Genomic DNA, 23298 nt, shown 5'->3' with positions numbered 1-23298 from the left:
ACCGCGTGGTCTTTCCCCATTCCCTTGCCACTCGTGCTACCCTGGAGACGTGCATGAGTATAATCGTGACAGCAATGAATCGAAACATGAGGTGGAAGAAACAAAAAAGTCCTTTCTACAAAAGAAAAAAAGAGTTCACATTAGTCAACCTTTTTTACAAATACCACAAGTCAAAGTTGGCCAATACTCACATTGAGCGTAAACTCTCAAAGAGTTCTCAAAACAGGACATTAACATGAGTAGATATAGGTAGAATCAGTTCAACCATTCATGCAATTTCCCTCTACCAAACGACCTAACTTGCTCGTACGTGACTAGGGCTTATATCTGGTAGCTATTGTGCACTAGCGCCCTCAAGCGGCTCCTAGTGGAATTACCCTTGACCCAGATACCTCTTAATTCAATAAACAGGAAAAAAAAAATACAATAAAAAACCTGGTAACATTTAGACCGTTACAACACTAATGACTCTTTATCATTACAGTATCAGATCTTCACTCAGGTTATATAGTGTTGATGTTTATAGTGTTTGTTATAGATCAGACTCATTCACACTAATGACTCTTTATCATTACAGTATCAGATCTTCTCTCAGGTTATATAGTGTTGATGTTTATAGTGTTTGTTATAGATCAGACTCATTCACACTAATGACTCTTTATCATTACAGTATCAGATCTTTACTCAGGTTATATAGTGTTGATGTTTATAGTGTGTTATAGATCAGACTCATTCACACTAATGTCTGTCTTTATCATTACAGTATCAGATCTTCACTCAGGTTATATAGTGCTGATGTTTATAGTGTTTGTTATAGATCAGACTCATTCACACTAATGACTCTTTATCATTACAGTATCAGATCTTCACTCAGGTTATATAGTGCTGATGTTTATAGTGTTTGTTATAGATCAGACTCATTCACACTAATGTCTGTCTTTATCATTACAGTATCAGATCTTCACTCAGGTTATATAGTGTTGATGTTTATAGTGTTTGTTATAGATCAGACTCATTCACACTAATGTCTGTCTTTATCATTACAGTATCAGATCTTCACTCAGGTTATATAGTGCTGATGTTTATAGTGTGTTATAGATCAGACTCATTCACACTAATGTCTGTCTTTATCATTACAGTATCAGATCTTCACTCAGGTTATATAGTGTTGATGTTTATAGTGTTTGTTATAGATCAGACTCATTCACACTAATGACTCTATCATTACAGTATCAGATACAGTATACAGTATCAGATCTTCACTCAGGTTATATAGAGCTGATGTTTATAGTGTTTGTTATAGATCAGACTCATTCACACTAATGACTCTTTATCATTACAGTATCAGATCTTCACTCAGGTTATATAGTGTTGATGTTTATAGTGTTTGTTATAGATCAGACTCATTCACACTAATGTCTGTCTTTATCATTACAGTATCAGATCTTCACTCAGGTTATATAGAGCTAATGTTTATAGTGTTTGTTATAGATCAGACTCATTCACACTAATGTCTGTCTTTATCATTACAGTATCAGATCTTCACTCAGGTTATATAGTGTTGATGTTTATAGTGTTTGTTATAGATCAGACTCATTCACACTAATGTCTGTCTTTATCATTACAGTATCAGATCTTCACTCAGGTTATATAGTGTTGATGTTTATAGTGTTTGTTATAGATCAGACTCATTCACACTAATGTCTGTCTTTATCATTACAGTATCAGATCTTCACTCAGGTTATATAGAGCTAATGTTTATAGTGTTTGTTATAGATCAGACTCATTCACACTAATGTCTGTCTTTATCATTACAGTATCAGATCTTCACTCAGGTTATATAGTGTTGATGTTTATAGTGTTTGTTATAGATCAGACTCATTCACACTAATGTCTGTCTTTATCATTACAGTATCAGATCTTCACTCAGGTTATATAGTGTTGATGTTTATAGTGTTTGTTATAGATCAGACTCATTCACACTAATGACTCTTTATCATTACAGTATCAGATCTTCACTCAGGTTATATAGTGTTGATGTTTATAGTGTTTGTTATAGATCAGACTCATTCACACTAATGACTCTTTATCATTACAGTATCAGATCTTCACTCAGGTTATATAATGTTGATGTTTATAGTGTTTGTTATAGATCAGACTCATTCACACTAATGTCTGTCTTTATCATTACAGTATCAGATCTTCACTCAGGTTATATAGTGTTGATGTTTATAGTGTTTGTTATAGATCAGACTCATTAACACTAATGACTCTATCATTACAGTATCAGATCTTCACTCAGGTTATATAGTGCCGATGTTTATAGTGTGTTATAGATCAGACTCATTCACACTAATGACTCTTTATCATTACAGTATCAGATCTTCACTCAGGTTATATAGTGTTGATGTTTATAGTGTGTTATAGATCAGACTCATTCACACTAATGACTGTCTTTATCATTACAGTATCAGATCTTCTCTCAGGTTATATAGTGTTGATGTTTATAGTGTGTTATAGATCAGACTCATTCACACTAATGACTGTCTTTATCATTACAGTATCAGATCTTCTCTCAGGTTATATAGTGTTGATGTTTATAGTGTGTTATAGATCAGACTCATTCACACTAATGACTCTTTATCATTACAGTATCAGATCTTCACTCAGGTTATATAGTGTTGATGTTTATAGTGTGTTATAGATCAGACTCATTCACACTAATGACTCTTTATCATTACAGTATCAGATCTTCACTCAGGTTATATAGTGTTGATGTTTATAGTGTTTGTTATAGATCAGACTCATTCACACTAATGTCTGTCTTTATCATTACAGTATCAGATCTTCACTCAGGTTATATAGTGTTGATGTTTATAGTGTTTGTTATAGATCAGACTCATTCACACTAATGTCTGTCTTTATCATTACAGTATCAGATCTTCACTCAGGTTATATAGTGTTGATGTTTATAGTGTGTTATAGATCAGACTCATTCACACTAATGACTGTCTTTATCATTACAGTATCAGATCTTCTCTCAGGTTATATAGTGTTGATGTTTATAGTGTGTTATAGATCAGACTCATTCACACTAATGACTCTTTATCATTACAGTATCAGATCTTCACTCAGGTTATATAGTGTTGATGTTTATAGTGTGTTATAGATCAGACTCATTCACACTAATGTCTGTCTTTATCATTACAGTATCAGATCTTCACTCAGGTTATATAGTGCTGATGTTCATAGTGTTTGTTATAGATCAGACTCATTCACACTAATGACTGTCTTTATCATTACAGTATCAGATCTTCACTCAGGTTATATAGTGTTGATGTTTATAGTGTGTTATAGATCAGACTCATTCACACTAATGTCTGTCTTTAGTATTACAGTATCAGATCTTCACTCAGGTTATATAGAGCTGATGTTTATAGTGTTTGTTATAGATCAGACTCATTCACACTAATGTCTGTCTTTATCATTACAGTATCAGATCTTCACTCAGGTTATATAGAGCTGATGTTTATAGTGTGTTATAGATCAGACTCATTCACACTAATGTCTGTCTTTATCATTACAGTATCAGATCTTCACTCAGGTTATATAGAGCTGATGTTTATAGTGTGTTATAGATCAGACTCATTCACACTAATGTCTGTCTTTATCATTACAGTATCAGATCTTCACTCAGGTTATATAGTGTTGATGTTTATAGTGTGTTATAGATCAGACTCATTCACACTAATGACTGTCTTTATCATTACAGTATCAGATCTTCACTCAGGTTATATAGTGTTGATGTTTATAGTGTGTTATAGATCAGACTCATTCACACTAATGACTCTTTATCATTACAGTATCAGATCTTCACTCAGGTTATATAGTGTTGATGTTTATAGTGTGTTATAGATCAGACTCATTCACACTAATGACTGTCTTTATCATTACAGTATCAGATCTTCTCTCAGGTTATATAGTGTTGATGTTTATAGTGTTTGTTATAGATCACACTCATTCACACTAATGACTCTTTATCATTACAGTATCAGATCTTCACTCAGGTTATATAGTGTTGATGTTTATAGTGTGTTATAGATCAGACTCATTCACACTAATGACTCTTTATCATTACAGTATCAGATCTTCACTCAGGTTATATAGTGTTGATGTTTATAGTGTGTTATAGATCAGACTCATTCACACTAATGACTCTTTATCATTACAGTATCAGATCTTCACTCAGGTTATATAGAGCTAATGTTTATAGTGTTTGTTATAGATCAGACTCATTCACACTAATGTCTGTCTTTATCATTACAGTATCAGATCTTCACTCAGGTTATATAGTGTTGATGTTTATAGTGTTTGTTATAGATCAGACTCATTCACACTAATGACTCTTTATCATTACAGTATCAGATCTTCACTCAGGTTATATAATGTTGATGTTTATAGTGTGTTATAGATCAGACTCATTCACACTAATGACTGTCTTTATCATTACAGTATCAGATCTTCTCTCAGGTTATATAGTGTTGATGTTTATAGTGTTTGTTATAGATCAGACTCATTCACACTAATGTCTGTCTCTCTTTATCTGTTCCAGTTCCCGGTCTGTCTCCAGGTGTTGTAGCAGGGATTGTTGTTGGTGTTGGTGTTCTGCTGGTATCATACGCTGTCACAGCTGCTGGTGTTTTTTACTGTCAACGCAAAATCTCTAAATTAAAAAATCCAGTGTGTAAGTATTACAGCTGATACAGCAAGAGGAAACACATTGAGCTTTATTGTAGTTCAGTACAGATTAAATGTATAATACATTTTTTTACAATCAATATTTCTACCTTTTTAGCAGTTCTACTTGTGGTTGATTTAGTGCAGTAATCAGTGATTTGTGTGATTGTTCGGATATTGAGCTGAATTACATTAATACTGATAAATCTCTGTCCCTAAAATCATCCTAAAATCATCCACTCTAAACTGAAAAACAAAAAAATGTCAAGAGAGTTTGTATGTCTACAGTAAATGACACTTATAAGTCAATGAATAAACCACATCATCTCTGGTCAGTTAGTGTTATTTATCCCTATAAAGGGAGAGTTTATTCTAAAATATAAATTCTGTCATTATGAGCCCAGCTTTATGTCATTGAAAACGTATGACTATTTCTTCTGTCAAATACAAAAGAAGATATTAAAAAACTTGTGGAGCACTTTACACAATAGTTTTTAGAGCTCATGTTTGTCAAACAAGAAGCAAGTGTCATCTGTCTAAAAGTATCATGTGACTCGTTTACTTGCTCATTGGAAGTCTTAAGGCATGTAATTGTGTGTGAACAGACAGAAATATGAGTAATTATTCACTGACAGATTTCCCCTTCACTAAAGCTTTTAAAAAGCAACACAAAAGGTATTTGGGCACAAACAGACCACCAGATTACCTGTCGTCGATGATAGGGGGAAATAGTTGTTGAATGTTTCATAGGTGAACTTGATGTGTTTTGACTATGAAAAATAAGATTTGAGGAAAGATTTTGAGGAAACAATCCCTTAAGTTGCACACAAAGCCATCATATGGGTTCAGAAGACTTGTAGCAGATGAACTGCATTTCTTGTGTGTTTAAATATAATATAATTTTTATAATTAAATATAAAAGCTTTGAAGGCCTCTATAAACTGTTATTACACGATAAAGAGCTGCAGGAAAACTCTTCAGAATCTAGTCATTCATTTGTAAGAACGTGAGGATGAGTAAATAATGACAGAATGTTATATTTAGTGCAGACACAGATTTTTTTTTTTTAAATGTCACAGACATGACACATCACTGAAGCACAGTGACCAATTGCTCTTATAAATAAACAGTGCTGTTCTGACAAAATGAGTGTGTACTTAAAACAGATGTATATCTTTATTATAGCAAAATATTGAATGAACAGTTTACAAACAAGTTTGTTCCTTTGACTAAAAGCAGATTTTTTTTTCAGTGCTAATTCAGTGGTGAATTATTAAAGGGTTAGTTCAGCCAAAAATGTAAATGCTGTCATTAATTCCTCACCATCATGTCGTTCCAAACCCGTAAGACCTTCGTTCATCTTCAGAACACAAATTAAGATATTTTTCATGAAATCTGAGAGTTTTTTGTCCCTCCATTCTCAGTTTACACAACTACCACGTTCAATGTCCAGAACACTAGTAAAGACATCATTAAAGTAATCCATGTGACTCCAGTGGTTTAACTTCAATTTTATGAAGTAGCATGAGTGCTTTGTTTGCACAAAAATAATAATAATTTAACACTTTATTTACAAAATATTAATCTCCAATATGTGTTTGTGTGATAAATTGAGGATAAACCACTGGTGTCACATGGATTATTTTAATGATGTCTTCACTAGTGTTCTGGACCTTGAAAACGGTAGTTATGTGGACTGTCAATGAGGGACAGAAAGCTCTCAGATTTCATCAAAAAGATCTTCATTTGTGTTCTGAAGGTGAACAAAAGTTACGGGTGTACAATGACATGAGGGTAATTAAGTGACAATTTTTATTTTGGGTGAAATAACCCTCTAACAAATTAATGTATGTTAACATGCAACATTATTGCATTGTTGCAGATCTTTAGTTTGAAGTCCAAATGATGAAGTGATTATTAGAAGCACATGAAGAGTCACACAGTATCCTCTCAGTTCTTCAGTTCACTCTCTTACAATCTGCTCTTTTCTCTGTTTCTGTGTGCTGCTGTGACATGAAGTAAAGACAGACAAAGAGGGAGAATCTTTCACTCTAACCCCTGGCATTGAAATAAACAAAGATGATCAGATACAGTGGCTGTTTGGAGATGAAAAGAAGATGACTGTCATAGCTGAAATCCAAAGAGGGACTGGAGAGATCACTGTTCCTGATGGGAGATTCAAAGACAGACTGGAGATCGACAAGAATACTGGATCTCTGACCATCACAAACACCAGAACTGAAGACGCAGGAGTCTATAAACTGAAGATCAGAGGCGGCAGACTTGTACAGAACTTGTGCAGCAGACTTGTACAGAACTTGAACAAAAGATTCAACGTTTATGTCAGGGGTGAGTCGCTCAATGTAATAATGATTACATTCTTCCACATACATTCATTTTTTTCTGTAGGTAATTTAGTGATATGTTGTATGTCATGTCCTTTGAAACTGCATCGGTTTTTTTAGGTACTTACACAGAGTCAGGTATTTGGTAGACATTTGGTCAGCATATTTTATAAATTCTTTGAATAACAGTTGTTTTCCATGCAGTGATGAGGAACAATGTGAAGTTTTAGTCACACTCTTCATTTAGCAATGCTAAACAGCAGTAAATGAATTTCGAAGCTTGGTTTGTTTTGGATATGTACAGTAGATACCAGTATTGGCTCCTGACCATAAATTTATCTGGTGTAGATTCTGGGTTACAGCGCTAGATAAAGTTTTTACATTGTAATTGCTGAACACATGCAGATACGCTTTTGCAGTGTTGTGTCCTTAATAATTCAGCCTGAAGGTGGCGTTCTAATGCGGATTGACTCTAAGTGCAAACACACATACAATCTGCAAGCTTAAGACAACTTTTATTTTCTCTCACACACACAGCACAGAGAAACAACTCTCTGATAAAGCGACCAAACTGCCTGTCAATTGATAGACGAAACTGACAATGACTTTTTATCTTTTTTTAAAACTGAAATGAAAGGCAATGTGGATAAACATTCACAGCTACAACACCACACAAAGATACAGAAGAAAATGAATAAAAACATTTTGGATCAATAAACCTTAAAATATATATATAAATAACTGCAGGAAGGCCACTGCAGATAGATATGCATTTTACATGTCAGCAAATCAAATTAAATCGGCTAAATTGCCTGTGCGAGCAAGCTTTAACTGTTCTACAGCGCAACACCGAAGCACCAAAAAACAATCAAAAATTAATTTACAGAATTGAATTAGGGCAGAATATACAGTTCTAATAAATAAAAATAATTTAAAAAAAAAAGAAATAGTCATAATCAATTCACAAGTGCAAAATGCCTGAAGTGCAGGGGAACATATAATTCAAAACACATTAAGCCACAAATAGTTAAATTAGATAACCCAGAGTGATCAATAAATAAATTAAAATTAAAGAAATTATTAAAATAACGAAAGTATAGCCAGAATTGTCAACTTTGTCTTTTTAACTGAAGAGGCAATAAACGCTAAACTGGAGTGGCAGTCTTTTTAGCTAAATATTCACAGCATCCAAAAATCAAATTAGAACCGGCTGAAATGTTTTGAAATCACTTGTACCCTACCTGATCGAAAAAATCCAGTCTTTCACGCTATCTGCCTGTGTCCGTTTGAGTCTTTTCAAATAGTGCGCTAGTCTAACATTAGTCAGCTAACATTGGCCGGCAGAAGCGCGCCGCAGCGTTTGTCGTTGTTGAGCGTAGGACGTGAGCTGTTGGCACAACTTGCATCATACGTTGTTTTGGATCATCTTTTACCATTTCAAAGTGCATCCAATTCTACACTTTAGATTTTCTTATCCCAGACATTTTTAAAGATTTAATCCCTGCTGCCAAGATGCTCCTCTTAAATCTGTCACAGGGGTGGTTGGATTTATTCACGCACATTAAAAATATTTATTAACAGCTTCTTTCTTTTCACATTTTTATTTACAGCATTATCATAATAGGCTGTATATTAACTTATTGGGAGAGAACTGGTAGCCTACGTCATATTGAGCACCCCCATATCTCGTCTCATAACACCTCTGCGGAGATTCGACTGTGAGATTAGTCGATCAGGCTCCTCCTATAGAAGTATCGAATCGTCGACCTATGATATAGTCTAGGTTTATGTAAAGTAACGCAAAAACAAGTGGAGCAGGCTAATTTCTGCCCCAATTGATCTCAGTTAGGACATGCTGCATTTCCATATTTCACCACACACTAACATTGGGAGAAATATGGGTTCTGTTGAGGGCAGAGGCACCATGAATCAGTGCAGTCATTACACAGCCTACCTGCTTGCCGAAGCCATATGCTAAGTTTTAATATTTCCAGCTCACTTTATGACTTAAAATAGTCTAGAAACTGAAAATATTTATTGCAGAACATATTTTGGACCGATTTAGTTCATATTGAAGTCCATGCAGGCAGTGTTAATTTCATTGACGAATAATTTTCGTCATAATTTTCGTCAACAACATTTTTTCATGGACGAAAACGAGATGATGACTAAATAAAAATGCGTTTTGAATGACTAAAACTATGACTAAAATCTACTCAGGTCTGCTGTGCGCACATTTGAAATGTAACATGCTGATTTAACCACGGGAAAAGCTACAGGCTCGCCCTGCAACACTTCTGTTACAACACAGAAGGGTCGCAGACAGGAGTTCACAAACAAGGTTGTTTATTGATACCAGTAGAGTTGTACAGCAGTGCATGTGAGTAAAATATAAGCAGTGATGATGAATGGAGTGTAGAATAGTGATACTGTCCTTTTGGTGGTTGCAGAAGTGGAGAACTTGAATGACGCTGGAGGATCTTGACGTAGAGGACAGAGAACACTCACACACAGACGGGGTTTCACACGAGGAGAACAGGAGACGCTGGAGACAGGTAAGTAGATTGTTTGGAGTCCTTAAGGTAAGCATACAGGTAAGTCTAGATGCAAACGAGACCGGACATGGAGTGATGTGTGTGAGTGTTCTTTATACTGATACTGATGAGGTGCTGATGAGGTGCAGGTGCCGGTGATCAGTACTCTGGTGACTGGGTGTGTTGTGATTGGCTGACGGTGGAGCCTGGCGTGTCTGTGACAGTACCCCCCCTCCCACGGCCCGCTCCTGAGGGCCGAGGACCTCAGCGTCGTGGTGGTCATCCTCTTCCACGTGGGGCAGGTCTGTCGGGATGGTTGGCGTGGAATGTCTGAAGAAGATTGGGATCGAGGATGTCATTTCTGGGGATCCAAGAGCGCTCCTCGGGACCGTAGCCTTCCCAGTCCACCAGATATTCAAGTAGCCCACCACGGCGCCGGGAGTCCAAGATCTCACGAACCTCGTAGGCTGCACCGTCGTCCAGGAGGAGTGAAAGGGGGGGTTCGGCGGCTGCCACGTCAGGCTCTGTGGAGACAGAAACAGAAGGGTGGTGAGGCTTTAAAAGAGAAACATGGAAAGTGGAGTGAATCCGATATTGTGGAAGGAGTTGGAGTTGATACGTGACCGGGTTGATCTGCTTGGTGATGGTGAATGGGCCAATGAACTTGGGACTCAGTCTGATGTCCCGTGTTGACAGCCAGACCTTCTGTCCCGGTTGGTAGGAGGGAGCGTGGGAACGACGAAGGTCCGCTGTCGTCCTGCGTCTGCGCAGGGCTTGCTGCAGCTGATGGTGTGCTGAGTCCCAAACCCTCTCGCTCTCTCGGAACCAGTAGTCGACTGCCGGAACGTTGGATGGTTCCCCGTCCCAGGGGAACAGTGGGGGTTGGTAACCGAGTACGCACTGGAATGGGGTGAGTCCAGTAGATGGTTGACGTAGGGAATTCTGTGCGTACTCGGCCCAACCCAGATACTGGTTCCAAGAGTCCTGGTGGCTGTGACAGAAGGTACGGAGGAAGCGACCGATCTCCTGGATCTTCCTCTCCGTCTGCCCATTCGACTGAGGATGGTAGCCGGAGGAGAGACTGACGGTCACACCTAGGAGGGATAGGAAGGACTTCCATACCCGAGAGATGAACTGGGGTCCTCTGTCTGAGACAATGTCTTTGGGAATACCATAGTAGCGGAATACGTGATTAAACATGTTTCAGCCTTCAGGAAGAGATGGAACTGTCTCAGGCATTGGAGGACCTCCGCAACGTGGTGGCGATGTTCGGCCAAGCTCCGGGAGTAGATCAGGATGTCATCTATGTAGACCAGGACAAACTTGTGGAGAAACTCCCGGAGCACCTCTTGAATGAAATCCTGGAATACGGAGGGGGCGTTGACCAGGCCATACGGCATTACGAGATATTCATAGTGGCCGGTGGGCGTGACAAAGGCAGTCTTCCACTCGTCCCCCTCGCGTATCCGGATGAGGTTATATGCGCTGCGGAGGTCCAGCTTGGTGAACACAGTGGCACCACGGAGATGTTCCAGAGCTGCTGGGACGAGAGGAAGGGGATAACAGAACTTGACTGTGATTTTGTTTAGTGAACGGTAATCAATACAGGGCCGCAAGCCTCCGTCCTTTTTTGCCACAAAGAAGAAACTCGAAGCAGCAGGGGAAGTAGACGGGCGGATGTAACCTTGGTCTAGGGCCTCTTTGATGTATTCCTCCATGGCCTTCTCCTCCGGTATTGACAGGGGGTAGATCCTTCCCCTGGCCACTGGCTCACCCGGTAGCAGATCGATGGCACAGTCCCATGGCCGGTGTGGAGGCAGCTTGGAGGCTCTTTGTGGGCAGAAGACGTCACTGAAGGGGGCGTAACATGATGGTATATCCACAGAGCGCTTCTCTACTGGACTTTCGATGGAGGTGGTACAGACGGAGATGTTCTTGGAACGAGGAGACTTGGGAACAGGAAACTTAGAGAAACAGTTAGAGAAACAACTATCGCCCCACTTCAGGATCTCACCCGTTCTCCACGAGATGGTAGGGTTGTGCTGCTCCAACCACGGGCGCCCTAGAACCACGTCAGAGGTGGATTCCTCCAGAACCAGCAGGTGAATTTCTTCCAGATGAAGAATTTCAATCCGTAGTTGAAGGGGGCCCACACAACGACTCAGGGGTTTGCCCGTGATTGAGTGGATCTGGTAGATGGTCGGAGAGGGCGAGGTCTTGAGCTTGAGTTGTCTGCAGAGGGCGCCAGAGATTAAGTTTCCTGCTGACCCTGAATCAAGGAGCACCACTACTGGAATAGATACATTTGCAGCAGTAAGGTTTACAACAGTAGTGAGTGGTTTCATCTTTTTAATGGAGGGAATGATGGCACTCACCACGGGACGAGGAGGACGGATGGGGCATGCAGATATGACATGCCCAGGAGCACCACAATAGAGACAGAGATTCAGTGTCAGCCTTCTTTGACGTTCTGCAGATGAAAGTCTCGAGTTTTCAACTTGCATGGGTTCACTGGCTGGTTCTGGAGAACTGACGGGTTCGGACCGACGAAGGAGGGTGGTGAACAGTGGCTGGCCCTGGTGTTCTTCAATACACGACTGCATACGAGAGCAGATGCAGATGGACAGCTGGATGAAGCGTTCGAGGCCGATGGAATCCTCGTATGCAGCGAGATGCAACCGCACCCTGGGTTCCAGACCTTGCCGGTAGGTGGTGATGAGCGCTTGCTCATTCCATCCACTAGACGCTGCTAGCGTTCTAAATTGCAAAGCATTCATTGACAGACATCGAACCTTGTTTTAAATTGTAGAGTTTCTCACCAATGGAAGAGTCAGAGACAGGTTTGCCGAAAACTTCCCGGAAGTGGGTAACGAAGGCGTCATAGGATTGAACAACAGGACCTTTCTGGAACCAGAGGGAGTCTGCCCATTGCAACACTTTGCCTTGAAGTTGGGAGATGATGAACGCTATCTTGGAAGTGTCATTGGGATAGAGGTGCGGTTGCATCTCCAGGACCAGCGCACATTGCAGGAGGAAACCGCTGCAATCCTCCGCCGATCCTGAGTAGGGCGCTGGTTTGGCCATGGGACTTGCGTGAACGGTAGGTGAAGGAGTGATGACGGTGTTTGCGGAATTGACTGCTGGTGCGGGTGCAGGTGGATGAGGAGTGAGTGCTCGGCGCAAAGCGTTCACAAGCTCTTGGAGTGGATCCGGGTGACTCATACTGGTATCTGGCTGTTACGGTCTGGTCTTCTGTTACAACACAGAAGGGTCGCAGACAGGAGTTCACAAACAAGGTTGTTTATTGATACCAGTAGAGTTGTACAGCAGTGCATGTGAGTAAAATATAAGCAGTGATGATGAATGGAGTGTAGAATAGTGATACTGTCCTTTTGGTGGTTGCAGAAGTGGAGAACTTGAATGACGCTGGAGGATCTTGACGTAGAGGACAGAGAACACTCACACACAGACGGGGTTTCACACGAGGAGAACAGGAGACGCTGGAGACAGGTAAGTAGATTGTTTGGAGTCCTTAAGGTAAGCATACAGGTAAGTCTAGATGCAAACGAGACCGGACATGGAGTGATGTGTGTGAGTGTTCTTTATACTGATACTGATGAGGTGCTGATGAGGTGCAGGTGCCGGTGATCAGTACTCTGGTGACTGGGTGCGTTGTGATTGGCTGACGGTGGAGCCTGGCATGTCTGTGACAACTTCAGACCGCTTCGCAATTAATGAATAGCGAACATTTATGCCAATAAGCTAATGTTGATGAATTATGACAGTGTTTACTACACAATGTTTATATGGTAGTATGTTTTAGACGGTTGTAAAAATGCATATTTTAACTCCCTCATCTGAACTTAAATGAGCAGCCTGCTACTACACTAGGCTACAGTGCTGACTACAGACATTTCAGAATAAGAGTCTGGTTTATAATTATTATTTTTTCCTGGTCATTATTGTTATTTTGTTTACACAATAAACTGTATTTAATTTAATTTCTATTTAATTCATAGTAAACTGTATCTTGTCACAGGAAGGAAAGACTAAGAACATTATTTGACACATTATTCAATATATTTTACAGGTATAAGGGTTATTATAGTTAACTAAACCTAAAACCATAAAAAAATCTTCATTACTTTGAAACAATATGTATTGTGAAAAGTGCTATATAAATGAAGATGACTTGACTTGACTACTTGAAATAAAAGTTAACTGAAATAAAATAAATATATAAAAAATGTAAACTTAAATTATTTAATCTAGTTTCTAAGCTTTAGCTTAACCTGACGTACTAAAATAACTAAAACAGAAATAAACTATATAGATATTTCAAAGCAATAACTAAAAGACATACACATACAAAAATTACTAAAACTTTTAACTAAAATTACAATGAAAGCAGAAAAACTAAAATTCAAATCTAATCAAAATTTTAAACAAAAACTATAGGCCTAATAGTACCTCAATGATGAGTGTGTCAATCCCTGACAAGTACTGAATTGAGCTCTTTCGTGTCTTTTTGCACTTGAACGGTCAAAAACCATCTGCTTTGGTGAGTAAAGTACAGTTGGTTGTCTTAAGTGAACATAAACAGTTTAGAGAGTATATCAGATGTATATCAGTGTATTGGATTTGTGTATTGTTAGAGAAATGCTTAATGCATTACAGTTTAACTCAATTAGATTTTATCTGGCTAAATCTACTGTAGATTTAGTTGACTAAAATCTCATGATATTTAATCGACTAAAACTAGACTAAAACTAAAACAATTTCCGATGACTAAAATATGACTAAAACTAAATGGCATTTTAGTCAAAAGACTATGACTAAAACTAAATCAAAATTTGCACTGCACACAGGCCTGAACTGACCATTTGGGAGCAGCTTCCATAGCAGATATATGTTGATGGCGGTTCTACATTGAATTACACTCTGGGCGAGACCCCCTTTGAGGTCTCGACAACATAAGTGAAAGAGAAAATTATATTTCTCAATTGCACAAATCCTTCATTAACATTTGAAAAACACACTTAAGAGAATCCGTTTATTTAACTATTGCAATTACAGCAGGAAACACTTTTTAACGTGCACAACTTTGGTGAAATTAGATCTCGTGTTTGTTGAGTTAAAACCGAATTATTGTTGTATAAGCATAGCAAGCATCATAGCAAAAAAAGCTTCTTTTTTTTTATTGTTAAATTTTCAAGTAACAACAATTAACATTCAAAACAACAACATATAATGAAAGTTGAATTTAACAATTAAAATAACAAATGGCTTGGTATGAGGGACATAGAGTATTGACAAAGTAAAAAGATAATACATAAAAAAAAATAAATAAATAAAAAATAAAAATAAATAAATAAATAAAATAAAAACTTTACTTTTGTTATGACTCAAGTGCGGGAATAGAAAGATCTCATCTAAACATTGTATCTCTATTCAAAGGTGACTTTATAATCTTATTTAATATCTGGAATGTTTTAATTGCTTTTTTGTTTCTTTTAAATTTACATAGGGAATCTGCAAAACTTTTTAATTCAGAGCAAAATACAATAAAGTTTGGTTTCGAAGCTGTAAATGTAGACTTGTGGATATGACCTTTTCCAAGCATGCAGAGGATTTGACTGCATTATCTAAAGGAGCAGAACCAGTGTTAGAAAGCAGAAATAAGACCATTTCTTCTGTAATATCAAAAAGGATATTAAAGGAAGTAAAAATCAAAACTGAAATCTCTGTTGTGATGGGACATCTAAAAAACAAATGAAGCACAGATTCATTTTCAGATCCACAAAAAGAACATTCTGGTTGAATATTCATAAACTTAGATAAAAATAACTTACAGGGGTAAAAATTGTGAAGGATTTTAAAGTTTTTATGAGCAGTCCATATATTACCCAAACATAAAGAAGGATAAACCTGTTTCCATAAAGCAAATGCTTTAGGAGCAATACTACTTGTAGAGATTAATGTTTTTCTTATATGAATATTATTAAATTTTTTATCTAACAAATCAAGTTCACCTATCATTGAACAAGGAGTTTTTTCCTTTAATGTAGTGTAATGTAAGGATGATTTAATAAGATGTAAAAGCTTAGGTGATATACCATTAATTATCCTCAAAAACTCTATACGAGTAATATTAATATTGTTTTCCTTAATGAATTTTTCATAACTAATCAGATTTCTGCAGGTCTCTATGAATTTAGAAATAAAGATTATATTCTTTTCAAAACATTCTTTGTTAAATATGGTCCTATTTTTATACAAAACATATTGATTATTCCATACAATACATTTATGCGGTGAAAAATTATGCTTAAAAGCCAATTTCCATGAATCCAGTGCCTGCTTGTGAAAATTTGCTAACTTGATTGGCAATTTGTTACAGTTAAAGTTACAACTCAGCAAAAACTTTAAACCACCACAACGGTCAAATAATATGTTTGGAATGAAAAACCAGGCAGCATTCCTTCCCAGCATACATCGTTTGAGCCAGTTGATTTTAAACACCTGGTTGAGAGTTGTGAAATCAATAGCGTTGAAGCCTCCATCCGTGTAGTCCCTAATCAATGTTTTCCTTATAATGTATTCAGTCTTATTTTTCCAAATAAATTTGAATAAAAGAGAGTCAATTGAAGATGCTGTGCTGGTTCCGGCTCAAATTACCAACTACTTAGGGGTAGTTTGGGACTCCACCACGATGCAGGCACATCTGTCTCCTGCTCGTGTGAGTTCCATTCTCAATGCCGTGAATGGGGTGAAACTAGGCAAGTCACTCACTGTTAAACAGTTTCAAAGACTGTTGGGTCTCATGGCAGCTGCGTCCAACGGGATACCTTGTCGTCGCGTAATGCTTACGACGGATGCTTCCCTCATGGGCTGGGGGGCGATCATGAGTGGTCGCTCAGCTCAGGGTCTCTGGGAGGACCATCAGAGTTCCTGGCACATAAATCGGCTGGAAATGATGGCAGTATTTCTTGCAGTAAAATACTTCCTCCCAGACCTGAGGGCCCATCACATGTTGGTCCACACGGACAACATGTCGGTGGTCTCATATCAACCATCAGGGGGGTCTGCGGTCTCGCCAACTAGGCAATTGGCCCGTTGGATCCTCCTGTGGGCCCATGGGAAGCTCCTCTCACTGAGAGCAGCTTACATCCTAGGGCATCAAATGTGGGAGCAGACGCCCTGTCGAGGCAGGGGCCAAGGCCCGGGGAATGGAGACTCCACCCTGAGGTGGTGGAGCTCACTTTGGAAAACTTTGGTCGAGCGGAAGTCGACCTATTTGCTTCAGGGGAATCAACCCAGTGTCCACTTTGGTTCTCCCTATCTCATCCAGCACCATTGGGTCTGGATGCCATGGTACAGACGTGGCCGAGGCTGCGTCTGTATGCATTTCCCTGTTCGCTCTGCTCCCGGGAGTTCTGGAGAAAGTACGCCAGGAAGGGGTCAGTCTAATATTGATAGCCCCGTACTGACCAACCAAAATATGGTTCTCAGACCTAGTGTCACTTCTAGATGACTCCCTGATGGAGCTTCCTCTCAGGCAGGACCTCCTGTCTCAAGCGGGCGGCATGATAATTCATCCACGCCCAGAACTACGGAGACTGTGGGCCTGGCCTCTGGAGACCATACTCCACTCCAGAGCTCCCTCCACGAGGAAGTTGTATGCGTATAAATGAAAACTGTTCTCTACATGGTGTAGACAAAGCAATGTGGACCCTGTCCACTCTTCTATTAGCCTTGTGCTTCAATTTCCCCAAGACAAGTTCTCGGATGTTTTTATCCCCTTCATCCTTGAAGGTTTATGTTGCAGCCATTTCGGCCATGCTCCTCTGGGGGATTCCTTGGTAGGTCGAGACCCCCCTTTTTTATACGCTTCCTCTGTGGTACTCTGAGGCTGAGGCCTTCAGTACGTACAAGGACTCCGGCCTGGGACTTGGCCGTGGTATTAGAAGGGTTAGCTGAGGCTCCCTTCGAACCACTAGAGGAAGTTTCAGAGAGAATCCTCACCCTAAAGACCATATTTCTACTGGCTATTTCATCTCTTAAAAGAATAGGAGATCTTCAAGCACTTTCAGTTGCTCCTTTGTGTTTGGAATTCGCACCTGGAATGGTCAAAGCATTCCTAAACACTAGACCAGGCTATGTGCCTAGGTCCCCACCAACGTCCCAGGTCCCATCGTACTTCAGGCCTTCTATCCTCTTACATTTACAACTTCGGATCAGGAGAAACTCAATCTGCTCTGCCCAGTGAGGGCTTTAGATGCATATGTCCACAGAGCTGCCCTGTGGCGTAAAAAAGATCAATTGTTTGTGTGTTACGGGTCTCCTAAGAAAGGAGGCCCAGCATCTAAGCAGAGAATGAGCAAGTGGGTGGTCGAGGCTATCTCACTTGCTTATGAGGCGGCCGGACAGCCATCTCCATTAGCTGTCCGTGTCCACTCTACTAGGGGTATGGCAGCCTCAAAGGCCTTAATGTCAGGAGTATCCATTAATGACATATGTGATTCAGCTGGATGGTCATCCCAGCACACATTTATTAGGTTTTATAACCTGGACGTAGGCTCCACTCCGGGGTCGTCAGTTCTGTCTACAAGATAACAGACAGGTACTTGGTTCTACGGCGTAGTTGGGACAGCGTTCCCATAACGGCATATGATGTACCGTCGACAGTTCCCATGAAAGGGAACGTCTCGGGTTACTTGTGTAACCCTGGTTCCCTGAATAGGGAACGAGACGCTACGTCGCGTTGCCGTATCCCTGGCATACCTGTGAGCGTCTTGCTTCAGCCATAATCCAGAAGCTAGCATTCTTTGTTCTGGGTATGCTTTATAGTTTCCTGGTCCGTGACGTCACCCGCCTCTGACGTCTCGTCTCATCATTGGTTAGATACAAGAGTGCTTCACGACGCAATCATGCAGAAGGTTCCCATAACGTCATATGACGTAACGTCTCGTTCCCTATTCAGGGAACCAGGGTTACACAAGTAACCCGAGACGTTTATACCTTTGTATATAGTTCTGACCATATTTTTAAATTTTAATCCAAATCCAAATTTATCTAAGGCTGTATATATAAATTCATGCTCAATAGAGTCAAACGCCTTATAGAAGTCTAAGAACAGAATGATGGCTCCTTCTTCAATTAGATCAGAATAATCAATCATATCCAATACAAGATGTATGTTATTAGATATGTCTACCCTTTATAAAACCTGATTGTGTTATTGAAATGATATCTTCCAGACAGGTTTTTAATCTTTTTGCAAAAAGAGAGGTTAATAATTTATAATCAGAATTTAGCAGAGTTCAGCTACTGCCACCTGCTGGTACGGAAATGCATTTCATCTTGCACAGGCGCAGAATGGACGTGCTACTTAGCCGTTGGGTGTCGAGCGTCGGTTTAGTGTGTCAGGGCAACTTTGGACACAGACACTGCCGACGTGAGCCAACCCGCAGTCTGCTTTCGTCGCCACTAGTTCGTCGGCGTCGGCTTGGTGTGTTCCGGCCTTTAGAATCCGAATCCCCCGTACATTAAATGAAAAACATGACAATGAGAACATTTAATAACTGCTTATAAAGAAATAGACTGGTCTGTTAAGCCAGTGCAAAATCTTAACATAAATGGTACTCATTGATGATGAATTTTATAGTGCATATTCATTAACCATCCCCCTCCTTATTCATTTTTATCCCTTTTTTTAAGTGAGCAACCTTAATAGTAATAACTAAAGAGATACAAAACGTGAAATTAATAACTGCTTCAACAAAATTCACATTAATAAACTGTATATAACCTTTAGTAAAAAAAAAAAAAAAATGTGTTATTACAACAAATGGTTGTCATCTTAATTCAAGTCGTCTACTGAAATCCTTTTACCATCAATGATGGCAAAAGGCCCTTTGAATCCAGCGATCTTCTTCTGTTGTCTAGCTTCTTCCACCAGAGGCCATAACTTGGCTCTTGCATCTTTCACACACTGTGTCAGATCCTCTGTGATTTTTATTTTCTTTTGTTTAAGAACCTCAGAATTCTTGGCATCGATCCATATGCGGTCGCGTGTCGTGCGCACTATGAATTGCACGATGATTCGGCGTGGCTGAGTGGAGCCGATTCCCTTTTTCAGTCTGGGGCCTAAACGGTGAGCAACATCCACTGAGTTTTGCAAAGTATCTGCAATGGCAGGAGAGATGCGCGACAGAAGATCAGTTACCGTCATCTTGACATTTTCGTCGTCCTGCTCTGGGATCCCAGATATTTTGAGATTCCAGCGTCTTTGGTATGATTCAAGTTCATTCACCTTGTTCCGCAGCATCTTATTTTCTGCCGATATTGCTGATAGTTTTTCCGTATCCAATCTCCCATTTATGCCAGTCACTTGCTCCTTAATTTCTTTCACGGCATTCTCAACTGACATTAACTTCTCTAGAAATGACTGTTGCGTTTCTCCAATCTTTTTGATTGCAGCTAGCAAGGTGTTGTTAGAGACCATCTCAGGTGCATTCTTACTGCTTTTTTCACTGGGCTGTTGATCGGCGTTTCGTAAATTATTAGTGGTTCTTTGGGCTCAACGGTGGTTTGTTTCACATAGTCGTGGCTCCGTTTAACCCTTTCCACATCTGTTTTTTATGTCTAAATTTAGTAAGACATCTACAACAAAGCTGTACAGCACCTATAAGTATATTATTAGTAACCGAGAGCTAAGTTTTGCACAAAAGAATACGGCGTCACTCAAAAGTTTACTTTCCTTGGCGCCATCTTGGTCCGACCCCACAAACTTAAGAGTTATACCCACCAATTAACATTAGCCCTTCATTCATGACATGGATACCGTAATAATCATACAGAGAGAACATAGTGGCATACCTTTATCTTTTGCTCGTTTCTCCTCTTCTTTTTTTTCTAAATTGGGCACCTGATGGCTATGACCTTTTCCTGTCCATCTCTGTGTTTATTTGGCACTCGACAATCAACAGATTTCCCATCCCCTCAACACTGTCACTCATGCCCAGAAGTCAAGACTAAACCATTTCACCTTGCTGACCACATAATCATTTTGTATTACCTATTTTTATTAGCCATTTCACACAATTCAGAAAAACAAAAATGTGCAGGAACTATAGGCCTGTATTTATAATATTATGAATGAAATATGCGTTATTTGGAAGAAAGTCGAGGTGTGACTGACTTTAGCCCACTAATTCCATTAGAGTATTGCTCTATACAGTAGATCCCCCGTTCACCCCCCTTTGTCCGTTCCATTTGGGAGAGACCCAGAGGTGAATTGTACCCCGCGCCGCGCTCCCCTTTCCCCTTCTCACACAGCTTCTGTTCACGGCACCTTCTCAGAAAGCGGGAGCGCCAATTTGCCAATTCCCCACACAGTGAAATGATAGATAATAGAAAACCGCTTCGCGACGGCAGCACAGAGGATTTTTTTTTTTTTTTTTTTTAACTGCTCGTGCCGCCCCCCATGTATCATGAAAAAATGCCGCCTCGGGCGGCTGCCCAGTTCGCCCGTGCCAGAAACCGCTACTGGATGTAGCAAAACAACACGCTGTTATGTCAGGAACAAGACCTTCTAGTGGAATTAATGTACAGAGTTAAATCATTCTTGACTGAAAATGTGTGTCTAACTATTTTATCAAAGCCTTAAAGCTCAAAAAGGTCATGTGGTATTTTTTCATGAAGTCAACTGTAAATACAGGCAGTTGCAGATTAATTAATTTGAATTGAATAATAATTTATTAATTTGTTTTGTCAGACCTGGTTTCTGGTGTTTTAGACAGATCTGGTTCCTCAATGAAGCAGCTTCAGACAGTCTTCTTTCATATGCTGTTGTCTGTTCTGAAACTGTTCTTCACACAGACTGTGTTGCTTCTGTCTGCAGGATTGTTTGATCAACTTTATCAGTCACAATCCTCCTCATTATTCCTGATCATTATTGAACTGCAGTACAGTCATTATCTGATCACAAATCAAACATTCAGAACCGTTTCTTCACACAAACTCAATTCAACACACTCATATTTCATGTCATTTGAGTGGATTTTTACTCTTAGAAACACAGACTGGAGTTCAACACAGTTTCATCAGTGAAACACACATGAGGTGTAGAGATTTATACTTACATTCAGATTTCTACAATGACAAGTTGAGCTCTTTTCAACTTAAAATAGAGTAAATGATATGTTTGTGATCCAGTATGTCAGGTGTGATATGTCAATGTTTTTCTGTTTATTTCTGCTGCTGTTGGTTTTCTGGTTCTGATTTCTCTTCTGTATTTTTCTCTGTTTCTTTGACAGATGAAGAGAATTCAGTGTCAGTGATGGAGGGGGCGGATGTGACTCTACGTGCCAATACTGAAATACAGACAGGAGATAAGATATTCTGGATGTTTGGAAATGGCATACGTCCTATAGCTGAAAACACAGAAAAAAAGTGTGAAGAAGAGTCTACAGTCTACAGGGATGTTAGATTTAAACCCATTTTATATCTGAATCATCAGACTGGAGATCTCACCATCAAGAAAATCAAACCTAAACACACTGGAGAATACAAACTAAAGATCATCAGAAATGACAAATCCTCATTCAAGATATTCACTGTTACTGTTTCTGGTGAGTGAAATTTTACTTTCATTGTAATTATGATTTTATTTTAGATCAGTATTGTGTTGTGTGTGTTATGTCCTACGGGAATCTAGGGGTTGTTTTACTAGAGCGTAACAAAATTTAGTGTTTGAAGAGCATTTGTCTGGGCCCTGCCACAGCACCACAACAACAAGATTTTTTAACAGCTTTATTAGAGACTGGCAAAGCATAGCCAGGTTTCTTTGGAACAAAAAAAAAGTACAACTTAAGAGGGAAACAAAGGCTTCAAAAGGGGGCAATGCCAAAATAACAAACAAAAGTTTAGTCTACCTTGGAAGTTAAATTCTTACTAAATCTCTCAAAGAAAAGAAAATCAACAACAGAATTTACACTCACTCCCTATCTAGCCACAAACCAGGAGAAAACAGGGATCACAAAATAAAAATGGCACCCACCTCCCTACAGTTCCTAACTAATGATGAAACAAAACAGACAATCAGATAAATAACAGCTTAAGAAGGTAAAACAAAGAAACAAGGTACTTCATCACAACCAAAACAACAGAGCTCTTAGTTTAGGAGTTTAGCAGGACTAAAGTGACTCAGTAGAAAGCAAGCAGCTAAAGCAACAGTATTTTAGACCAAAGGGGAAAAATGCAAACAATCATACAGTTCCACAAAGGATGCACCACCACTTCAACAACAGGACTGGGCAGGACACAGATCATGCTCTGGAGAAAGATTCTCATTAGTGATGGGAATCAGGCTACCTGCCAGAGTGGAGAGTGGGAGGAGCAAGCGGAGAAGAGAGCAGGAGGCACAAACAACAACAGAAGAAAACACATCACAGTAGCATGAAGTCATCACAAAAATATATGTCTTTGGACATAACGTGCCTTTTAGGACAAACAGATTAGTATCTGTGGACTGCCTCAGTTTTCCTTACTGTTTTATTGCACATGGACTAAAATTGTTGTACACAGTCTCCTAAACTAATGACCAGTTCACCGGATAGACACATGAAAACCTGTCCAAGTCCTTCAGTGATCCACCCAGAGTCTAGACTTGAACACAC

At 39.4% G+C, this 23298-nt stretch overlaps 2 protein-coding genes across 18 annotated transcripts in view; one reads left to right on the top strand and one right to left on the bottom strand.

Annotated features, from left to right (window-relative positions):
* Window positions 1–23298, top strand: part of LOC127508050 (uncharacterized) — a 383187-nt gene that overhangs the window by 6407 nt on the left and 353482 nt on the right. For 14 of the 16 annotated variants that reach the window (XM_051885611.1, XM_051885613.1, XM_051885602.1 and 11 more), the window contains exons 4-6: window positions 4613–4744; window positions 6757–7086; window positions 21937–22251. The exons of 1 other annotated variant lie outside the window; for it this stretch is intronic. In XM_051885611.1, the coding sequence (XP_051741571.1) occupies window positions 4613–4744; window positions 6757–7086; window positions 21937–22251 (777 nt within the window). The remainder of the gene's footprint in view (window positions 1–4612; window positions 4745–6756; window positions 7087–21936; window positions 22252–23298) is intronic. One more of the 16 variants, XM_051885601.1, reaches the window with a different exon arrangement.
* LOC127508061 (hepatocyte cell adhesion molecule-like) overlaps window positions 1–23298 on the bottom strand; it is a 62444-nt gene that overhangs the window by 12910 nt on the left and 26236 nt on the right. The window lies entirely within an intron of this gene.

The sequence above is a fragment of the Ctenopharyngodon idella genome, chromosome 3 (assembly GCF_019924925.1).
Source record: "Ctenopharyngodon idella isolate HZGC_01 chromosome 3, HZGC01, whole genome shotgun sequence".
Classification (NCBI taxonomy): Eukaryota; Metazoa; Chordata; class Actinopteri; order Cypriniformes; family Xenocyprididae; genus Ctenopharyngodon; species Ctenopharyngodon idella.
Note: the sequence above shows the minus strand (reverse complement) of the source record. Positions and strands in the feature narration are given on the sequence as shown.